Source organism: Durio zibethinus, chromosome 8, assembly GCF_047325235.1.
Source record: "Durio zibethinus cultivar Kanyao isolate XHJ-2024 chromosome 8, ASM4732523v1, whole genome shotgun sequence".
Lineage (NCBI taxonomy): Eukaryota > Viridiplantae > Streptophyta > Magnoliopsida > Malvales > Malvaceae > Durio > Durio zibethinus.
The window spans coordinates 908,349-918,686 of NC_143169.1; the positions used below are offsets into that span (position 1 = coordinate 908,349).

The 10,338-nt window shown below is 35.4% G+C and overlaps 1 protein-coding gene across 1 annotated transcript; it reads left to right on the top strand.

The window, feature by feature from the left end:
* Positions 1-9,870, top strand: LOC111278868 (DNA (cytosine-5)-methyltransferase 1B-like). Its single transcript, XM_022865570.2, has 12 exons — positions 1-238; positions 2,428-3,940; positions 4,232-5,744; positions 6,170-6,334; positions 6,479-6,677; positions 6,778-6,889; positions 7,276-7,423; positions 7,549-7,746; positions 8,065-8,343; positions 8,438-8,599; positions 8,767-8,985; positions 9,375-9,870. Exons 2-12 carry the CDS (start codon positions 2,430-2,432, stop codon positions 9,519-9,521), a joined length of 4,653 nt encoding a protein of 1,550 aa, XP_022721305.2. The 5' UTR covers positions 1-238; positions 2,428-2,429; the 3' UTR covers positions 9,522-9,870.
* The last annotated feature ends 468 nt before the right edge of the window (positions 9,871-10,338 follow it).

Sequence of the window (10,338 nt, forward strand, 5' to 3'; positions counted from 1 at the left end):
TGTAGTGGTGGAATGTGGCAATCTGGCAAATTTCCCGCCGCTTGCAATTTAAAAGTGGAGCAATCAAACGAAATTCTAAGAATTCAGCAGACAGACGGCAATGGGTAGCCCAAGGGCAAGCCAGAACAGCAAGTTTAAAGCATTTCCTAAAAAACAAAGATTTGAAGCGCTGAGAAAATCTGGAAAAACAATGGGCATTGAAAGCGAGGAATTCAGAAACCAACAAGGAATCGATGAGGTCAGCATTTGCTATTTCTTTCCTTTACTGATTTGGTACCCTTTTTAAGCGTTACTTCCTCTATTTTCTGTCTCTCTTTTCTCTAATCCGCATTTATAAATAGAGAGAAGAGAGACTGATTTCATAGATTCTCATTTTGTTTTTAAATACTATTAATTTGAATTTGGAGGTATAATCAATTTGCTTTTCATGCTTCAATTACTACATATATTATTGCAAATTTACATTTTTTTCCTACGTTGGTTTATTTTATTATTGTTTTAATCAACCATTTTATTTTAAAAGAATGAAGATATGTTGTTTGTTAGGGCATCAAATTAAGTCAATAATAATTTGCAATAATAGGTTTCATGTTCAATCTCATATCTCTCATAAATATAACTTTTTGGCTAATCATTCATGCTTTCAATTTTTCTATATGCTATGTAATAGTTCATGTGTTCATATCTAGGTATGCTTTAGTCTATTTTTTAAGATTACGTAATTGAATTCATATATATATATATATATATATATATATATATATATACATACATATATATCTACAATTCTTAGTTTTAATATCTCTCTTCGACATATTGTTTGGAATATTTAGGCCTGGTTGAGTTATGTTTGATGGTTCACTGTGAGAATACATAGTTGTTTCATAGTTTGTCTTCTTCCCCTGCCTCATAAAGAACCTGCAAAGAGATTAGCACTGGTCATTAGAAACTATGCATCGGAAAAAATATTTTTATCAGTTGCCTTCGTATTAATTTGTGCTTAAACATAAAGCCATACTGGTACGAAGGGATTTTAGTTTCTTTCTTGTAGAGCGAGTTTATTGGCAGTCTTATGCAGGGTAATACCACATATATTTAATCTCATAAATTTTACTGCAACTAAAATATTTTTCTAGCATCAATAATCAATCAATGTAAGACTTTTTTTTTTTATAAAGTTGAGGGTTAAATTTGTATTGGAATTGAATTTAATATATATGTCTCATAAGATTTCTTCGTAGATAAACCATGCCAAGGAAGAATGGGAGTACATTTTCATAGCATGTAGTTTCTACTTCCTGCATGTTCTTTTCTTTTATACCCGCCTGTTTTACTTTCAACTTTTATGCTTGCCATGATCTAGTGTTGTACCATGTTAGAAAGCAATTAGAAAGATCTAGACAATACAATAATTTAGGGAAGCTCAACTTTTATGCTTGTCTGATCTAGTTTTGTACCATATTATAAAGCAATTAGCAAGATCTATATAATTCAATAATTAGGGGAAACTCACCTTTCTTACAAAGTAAAAGCTAGTAATATTAATTATCCTTAATTAATTAGCATCATTATCTTGGTTAATTAATTCCTTTGAGACCATTTCTCATAGTGTAGTAATACATAACGGTCATGGACTTTGCTTCTTTTTTCATCAACTCCAATGTTTGTACGTGCATGCAACCATGCAGGCATTAAGGTTTGTGAATTATTTCATAAATTGTTGCCTTTAAATTTTTGGATAACCAACTTGGGCACCTGTGATGCATGTTCTCTGAACTGCTTACTATTTGATATTGAACATCTAGTATGATGGACAACTTTGAATTTGTAATCTAGTTTTTACAACCTTTTGGGGTTTGAAATTCATTATTTGTCATGAACTGATAGTTGCAAAGCTTCACATTTACAATGTTGCCTTTTAGACTAGCTAGCCATCTTTACTCATTCTTATTTCTGCATTAGTATTTTAAACATTCTGTATGCATTATTAAAGCAGCATGTCCTAGCTTTTATGGGAATCGTTACAAGTAAAAGTCATATCCTTCCTTTAGATTCATGGATTGCTCTTTGAAGAGTTCTTTTGACATGATTATTATCCACTACATATTGTGGTTGCATACTTTGCAATGTTTAACATTCCATTTCTTAGGCTAGGAAGCAGTTATGATAGGCTCCAATTACATTATCATGCATTATAACTGCCGGGCTGTTAGCAGAATAGAAGCTAATATCCCGGAGGCTTTCCACTATTTCCAGTTTTATGGTGTTCTAATTAATCGGTGCATAATTGCTGATTTAGTTTCTCATCTTGGTATATAATCCAGAATCTGCTCAATTACTTTTCCATCTATTTCTGCAGTTTCATTAATTTATGTTTTTGTGACTAACATGTGTTGTCTTCCTACTCCTCTGACTGGATACTTCTAGGGATGGCGAAAGAGACTGATGGTAAAACAAATTCTTCAAACTCTATTGCCAATAACTCAGATTTCAAACCGTCAGCTGTCAGTAAGCCAAAGCAGAAAAGAGATAGTTCTGAGCATCCTGATAAGGCATCTGGTTCTCGGAAAATGCCAAGGCGAGCAGCTGCATGCTCAGATTTTAAGGAAAAATCAGTTCACTTTTCAGACAAAACGTTTCTTGTTGAGTCGAAAAGGGTTAACCTTGTGGAAAATGAGATTATAGCCATAGGCATGACTGCTGGAAAGGTCGATTCCGGTCGACCTAACAGGAGGTTGACAGATTTTATATTCCATGACGCTGATCAAAACCCACAGCCAGTTGAGATACTTGAATTTAAAGACTTATTTATATCTGGAAGTATTCTTCCACTGGAAGAAAGTTCTGAAAAAGGGATGCAAAGGGGTTTTCAATGCAAAAGTTTTGGAAGGATTGAATCTTGGGCAATATCAGGTTATGAAGATGGCTTTCCAGTCATTTGGGTTTCCACTGATTTGGCAGATTATGATTGTTTGAAGCCTGCAAATAGCTACAGAGGAACATATAATCTGTTCTTTGAAAAGGCTCGTGCTTGTGTGGAGGTTTACAAAAAATTATCAAGGAGTAGCCGAGGGAAACCTGATCTGAGTATTGATGAACTGCTTGCAGGGGTTGTCCGTTCCATGAGTGGTACCAAGAATTTTCCTCCTGGGACATCTATTAAAGATTTCATCATTTCTCAAGGTGAGTTTATATATAATCAACTCATTGGCTTGGATGAGACATCCAAGAAAAATGATCAGATCTTTAGGGATTTGCACACGCTAGCTGCCCTTCGTGATGAGAGTAAGAAGCATGAAAGTTTTGTGTCTTCAAGAGTAACTACATCAGACAGGGTGCTGAATACAAGTTTGAAAATTTGTGATGGCAAGCAAAGGGTGCCGTCTAGTTCATCTGCTTCTCGGACTGAAGAAGATCAGGATATAAAATTGGCCAAGTTGCTGCAGGAAGAAGAGTACTGGCAATCAATGAAGCCCAAAAAAAATCGGCGACCTGTTGCTTCATTGGGAAAGTACTATACTAAAATAAATGAGGATGAGATTGCTGATGATTATCCTCTACCTGCATACTACGAGAGTGGTATCCAAGAAACTGATGAGTATGTTATCTTTGACAATGATATGGACACAAACAATCCTGAAGACCTTCCTCATAACATGCTGCACAATTGGTCACTATACAACTCAGACTCCCGGATGATTTCTTTGGAGCTCCTTCCAATGAAATCTTGTGCTGATATTGATGTCACGATTTATGGGTCTGGGATTATGACAGCTGATGATGGAAGTGGCTTTTATCTTGATGCTGATCCTAGGCAGTCTACTTCTACTGGATTTCAGGATGTGGAAGGGATTCCAATTTATTTGAGTGCAGTAAAGGAATGGATGATTGAAGTTGGAGCCTCAATGGTTTCTGTATCAATTCGAACAGATATGTCCTGGTACTTTACATCTAATCTCGAAAAGGAAACCTAAAACTAAAGCTAATAATAAGCTTCTAAAGAGTAGAAGAATATTTAACTCTAAATTGCTGTTTCTTTCTCTTCTTTTCTGTTTTCTGCAAGTAAATTCTCCATAGAGTATGCTTTGTGTAGCATTTACCTTCATCTCTTTGTCTAAATTCTGAGCAAGGAAATCTGCCGTTGTTAAATGCATTTACCTTCATTTAATCTTTGCTTTGAAAATTCACTGGATGGTTAAATGCTTATTATTTCCGTTTCTATTCTTGTCAGGTATAGGCTTGGAGAGCCTTCAAAACATTATGCGCCATGGTACAAACCAGTTCTAAAAACAGCCAGGCTTGCAGTCAGTATTATCACTATGTTAAAGGAGCAAAACCGAGTGGCTCGCCTCTCTTTTAGGGATGTTATCCGCAGAATTTCTGAAAATCAGAAAGATCACCCTGCTTTCATATCCTCCAATCAAGCTGCTGTAGAAAGATATGTAGTGGTCCATGGACAGATTTTATTGCAGCAATTTATGGAATTTCCTGACGATACTATCAGGAAGTGTGCCTTTGTAACTAGTCTTCAGGAAAAAATGGAGGAAAGGCATCATACAAAATGGTTGGTAAAGAAAAAGGTGGTGCTGAAGAAGGAAGTGAACATGAACCCAAGAGCTGCAATGCAGCTTGTGGAATCCAAAAGGAAGGCTATGCCAGCAACTACCACAAAACTGATAAACAGGATATGGCAAGAATACTACTCAAACTACTTACCTGAATTAAAGGAGATGGATACTTATGAAGTGAAAGTGGATGAAGAAATTGATGATGAAAAAGAAGAAAATGGAGAAGAAGATTTTAAAGATGTTGAAGAGGAAAAGATGCTAGTTGATACAAAAAATGAAAAACCTCATTTGGCTGCAATGTCAAGAAAATCACTCTGTTTGAATGACAATGTTAAATGGGACGGTGAAATGGTGGGGAGGACGCCTAACGGTGAGGCTCTTTATAAACGGGCTTATATTCGTCGGGTTTTAGTTACAGTAGGTAGTTTTGTTCTTTTGGAAACTATTGGACCTGCTAAATTGCCTTCTCTATATTTTATTGAGTATATGTATGAAAAAGAAGACGGAAGAAAAATTGTTCATGGCAGGTTGATGGTGAGAGGAGTTCAAACTGTTCTTGGCAACATTTCCAGTTCAAGGGAGGTCTTTTTAACCCATGATTGCTTGGATTTTGAACTGGAAGATGTTAAAGAAGCTGTGCTAGCTGAAATCCGACTGCGCCCTTGGGGATATCAGCATCGCAAAGATAATGCCAACAAGGATAAGGCTGACAGAGATAGGGCTGACGAGAGAAAAAGGAAAGGCTTGCCCATGGAATATTATTGTAGAAGCCTGTATTGGCCTGAAAGAGGAGCCTTCTTTCGGCTTCCATTGCCCATGGGCCTTGGAACGGGGGTCTGCAGTTCTTGTTCATTGAAGGAAACTCAAAGGGAGAAGGAAACCTTCAAGATAAATTTTCCAAGGAATGGTTTTACATTTAGGGGCACTGAGTATTACATTCATGATTATGTTTACCTAGCACCACTCTATCTTGAAACTGATGGAAAGGAACGGAAAACATTTAGGGGTACAAGAAACATAGGGTTAAAACCTTATGTTGTTTGCCAGTTGGTAGAGATTGAGGTTTCTACTGGTTGCAAACAAGCTAACCCTGAATCTGAAAATGTTAAAGTTAGGCGATTTTTTAGACCAGAGGACATTTCAGTGGAGAATGCCTACAATTCTGATATTCGAGAAGTAAGTCATATTTTATAAGTTGCTTTAAAACAATTACTTGCATTTAAACCACTGTTTAAAAAAAAAAAATCCTAAGTCTCCTAGATTGATATGGAGAGTTGCAGAGTCGACCACAGGATAATGTTATGTGAAAGGGTTTTATCCCAGGTCTCTGCTATTGCATTGTATAATATTTGCAATCAATCGGCTGGCATTCAATCACGTTCTATCTTGTTGCGCACCCACGAAACTTGTTTATGTTTTTAAGTTGAAGGAGTGGTGCTTTTGGGGATTTGTGTTTTCAATTCTAAGACATTTGATCTTTAGTTTGACCTCTCTTCATTATGTTGTCATTAAACTCTTTGTTTGGTTCTTTCTTATTTTTCTGTTACACCTAAATGTCATCCATGTTCTACCTAATTGCATCTTGTAATTGAATTTTTCAGGTTTATTACAGTGAGCTAACATTGATAGTTCCAATTGTGGCTATAGAAGGGAAGTGTGAGGTTAGGAAGAAACATGATCTTCCACCTTTGGATGGCCCTGTAATATTTGAGCATGTCTTCTTTTGCGACCAATTTTATGATCCTGATAAGGGATCTATCAAGCAGGTAGCTTTTGTATCTCTACTTGTCTTATGATATATTCAAATTGTTTTTACAACCTTATCATTGATACCACAAGACATTTGTTTCCTGCTTGTTCTGGATAATCTGCATCTTCCTCTGATGATGAATTATCCTTTTTGTGGCCAGTTGCCAACTAATATCAAACTTAATTCATCTAAAGAAAGGGTGGTTGATGATGCTGCATATAGAAAGAAAAAGGGAAAGTGTAAAGAAGGAGAAACTGAGTCCAGTGATATTGACAACCAGAAAGATGTTTTGAATCGCCTTGCTACTCTAGATATTTTTGCTGGTTGTGGTGGCTTGTCAGAAGGTTTACAGAAAGCAGGTAACTATTTTTAGTTATGCTTCCACCATCAACCAATTATAGCTCAAGTTTTATTATAAAGTATAGATTTACTGTTGATTCTCTCACTAAATGCTTATAGGTGTGTCACACACGAAGTGGGCAATTGAATATGAAGAGCCTGCAGGAGAAGCATTTAAACTTAACCATCCAGAGGCTATGGTGTTTGTTGAGAACTGCAATGTGATTTTAAGGTTGTTGCTTTCAGCGGGTTATGTTTTTCCTAAATTAGAGCTGACTGCTGAGTCACAATAACTATGACTCTTCTTATTAACTGGGATGTGTTTTAGAGACATGCTTGCTGAAATTGTATTATGGACCTTAAGGTCATTCCATTTCCTATTTTAAATTAGTGTCAAGGGACAGTTAACATTCTATTTCTGAGGTCCCTTAGATTAACATCCATTCTCACCACACTTCTCTTAATAGGATTTTGTGTGAAAGACATGATGCAATCACTGACATTGTACTTTTATCTATTTAACTTTTTCACATTTGTAAATTATTTACTTTTAAAAAGGGCTAGGAGACAAGTTCTCTTTTCTCTCATTTCATTGGTAGTTAATGGGTTGATATGCAGGGCTATCATGTCAGAACATGGGGATGCAGATGACTGTATAGCAACTCCAGAAGCAGCCGAGTTAGCAGCAAAACTTGATAACGAGAAAATTAGTAATCTGCCTCATCCAGGACAAGTAGAATTTATCAATGGAGGGCCCCCTTGTCAGGTATATCTTAAATGTCACCTCTAGTCTTTTAGCATCTGATTTTGAAACTATCGTAATGATGCACAAAGGAGCTAATTAATTTACTATCTGAGGCCATAATTATTTAATATTTTTTCTTATTACAGGGATTTTCTGGGATGAATAGGTTCAATCAGAGCACATGGAGTAAGGTCCAGTGTGAGATGATCTTGTCATTCTTATCTTTTGCTGATTACTTTTGCCCAAATTTTTTCCTTTTGGAGAACGTGAGGAATTTTGTATCATTCAATAAGGGACAAACATTTCGGTTAACTTTAGCTTCACTGCTTGAGATGGGTTATCAGGTAGGTGGTTTTTCTTTTTTTTTTAAACCCTTTTACTGTAGTAGGAGTTAAGCTTCCAGAAGTGAAATTATGGATGATTCTGCAAGGCACCATCCTGTTACCAATAGTTTAGATGACATATTGGAGATTTCAATTCCTTTTGCTTCAGTAACAATAAAAGTTTGGTAAAACTGAAAATGGGTCATCAGGTGTCGCTAAGTATTAGGCCTGACAAGTGTTATGTGCATTCATACAAAATGAACTTGTTGCTTCTGTTGTATTGGAGAAGAGAAGAAAACGTTTTAACCTGCTGACTGGTATATTTGTTTCTTAAAACAGGTGAGGTTTGGTGTTTTGGAAGCTGGAGGATATGGTGTTTCTCAGTCTCGCAAACGTGCATTTATATGGGCAGCTTCTCCTGAGGAAACACTCCCTGAATGGCCTGAACCAATGCATGTATTTGCTGGTTCTGAGCTTAAGGTCACCTTATCTGGAAATTCCCAATATGCTGCTGTTCGAAGTACTGCAAATGGAGCGCCATTCCGTGCAATAACTGTTAGAGATGCAATTGGGGAGCTTCCAGCTGTTCGAAATGGGGCTTCCATAGCAACTATGGAGGTGGGATGATATTGAAAACATCTGATGTAAATTTTATCTTTTTTATAACTCCACCATACTCGGTCTCTAACTATATTATATTTTTATTGCTCAGTACAAAAGTGATCCTGTATCTTGGTTTCAAAAGAACATCCGTAGGAATACGTTGGTGTTGGCTGATCATATTTCCAAGGAAATGAATGAGTTAAATTTGATCCGATGTCAGAGAATCCCAAGACGACGAGGTGCTGATTGGCGTGACCTCCCAGAAGAAAAGGTTTATGCTTTAGCTAAACTCCAATTAAGTTTACAGAATAATGTTCTATAATTTTAAAGAAAAATGTACTATGACGACCATTTAGCATATTGATGTTATGTTTTCCAATTTTCATATTTCCTGCAAAACTTATTGGTTCTGTACTTATTTCGCTATTTGTGCTGTAGGTTCGGTTGTCCAATGGACAAACAGCTGATTTAATACCTTGGTGCCTGCCAAACACAGCCAAAAGACATAATCAATGGAAGGGCCTTTTTGGGAGGCTGGACTGGGAAGGAAACTTCCCGACTTCTGTGACAGATCCTCAACCTATGGGGAAAGTCGGGATGTGCTTTCATCCTGATCAGGATAGAATAATAACAGTACGAGAATGTGCTCGTTCCCAAGTAAGTCTGCTCCTGGAACTTTCTTTTTCTTGCAACATCTTTGGATGATTAAAGTTTAGGAATTAGTTTCCAAATAATGAGTTAGAATACAATAGTTTACAGCTAATTGTAACCTCTGCAATAATTAGAAAATCCAAAGAGCGATTAGTACTTGCGAGGGCTGAGCGAGACAGCTCTCATTACACTTTGTTCTAATTGTTACCTAAGATAGATGGGGAATTAATTGCAACTTTTGTGGTGCAACCGACTGATCTTTCCAAAACAATTAATGTAAAAATTTAGTATATTTTGCAAGTTGCACTTGTATGTGTATGTGGTTCAAAAAGTCTTCTTGTATCGTCAACTTCAGGTGAGTGGTGACTAAACATTGCTTTGCCTTGCACATACAGGGGTTCCCTGATAGTTATAAATTTGCTGGTAACATCCAACACAAGCATAGGCAAATTGGGAATGCTGTGCCTCCTCCTTTGGCTTTTGCATTGGGAAGAAAGCTCAAGGAAGCAATAGAGACAAATGCTCAATCTAAAGGCCATTAATCAAGTATACACTGTATACTAAATCTCAATATCTTAAATTCTCCTTTCCTTTTTATTTTTTGGGTAAGCAAGTCAAAGGAGTTCTGCAGTCAAATATCTGGTCTGGTTTTTCTATACATAAGAGGCTGCGGCATGGGAGAAAATATTGCAGTTGTTAGGATTTAAACTTTAACTCTATTGTATGTCACCTCTTAAGGATAATTGTGTAAGTTAACTGAATTAAACTTTAGATTTAGCACTCCATTGTTATTGCTAAATCACAATATTAGGTTGAGAATTTTTCTTTTCTTTTTTTTTATGGAATAAATATGTAAAAAATAAATTTTAAATCCAATAAAGAAAATTGAACTGGCACAATTTGTTTTGTATCAGATTGATTTTAAAAATAGTTCAATTTGAATTCAGATTGAATTTTGAAAATTTATAATACTTTATATTAATTGAAATGATAAAATTAAATTGAATTGTTATCACTCCTATAACCTTAGGTGTTATCACTACTATAACATTGGGTGGATTCCTTATAGTCAACATTTAATGCATTATTTTATAGATTTCTTTAAAAAAAAACATTATTTATAAAATATTCTTTATAAATATCTTCCACAATAGATACTTTTAAAATTTTAATATAGTTATTTTTCAAGTTTACATAAAAATTTAAAATTTGTCTTCTTTAAAATAAAAAGATTAGTATAATTAAATATATTTATAAAGTGTGAAAATTTCTTTTTATAGAATAATTTACCCATAGTGTTCTTAACTATATATATATATATATATATATATATATATATATAGGCATGTATGTATGTAT

Bases quoted from the DNA above. Each gene is read 5' to 3' on its own strand.
- LOC111278868 (XM_022865570.2), top strand. From the start codon at position 2,430: ATGGCGAAAGAGACTGATGGTAAAACAAATTCTTCAAACTCTATTGCC. The intron at 6,890-7,275 runs GTTGTTGCTTTC...GTTGATATGCAG, and splicing joins AACTGCAATGTGATTTTAAG to GGCTATCATGTCAGAACATG. The intron at 7,424-7,548 runs GTATATCTTAAA...TTCTTATTACAG, and splicing joins ATGGAGGGCCCCCTTGTCAG to GGATTTTCTGGGATGAATAG.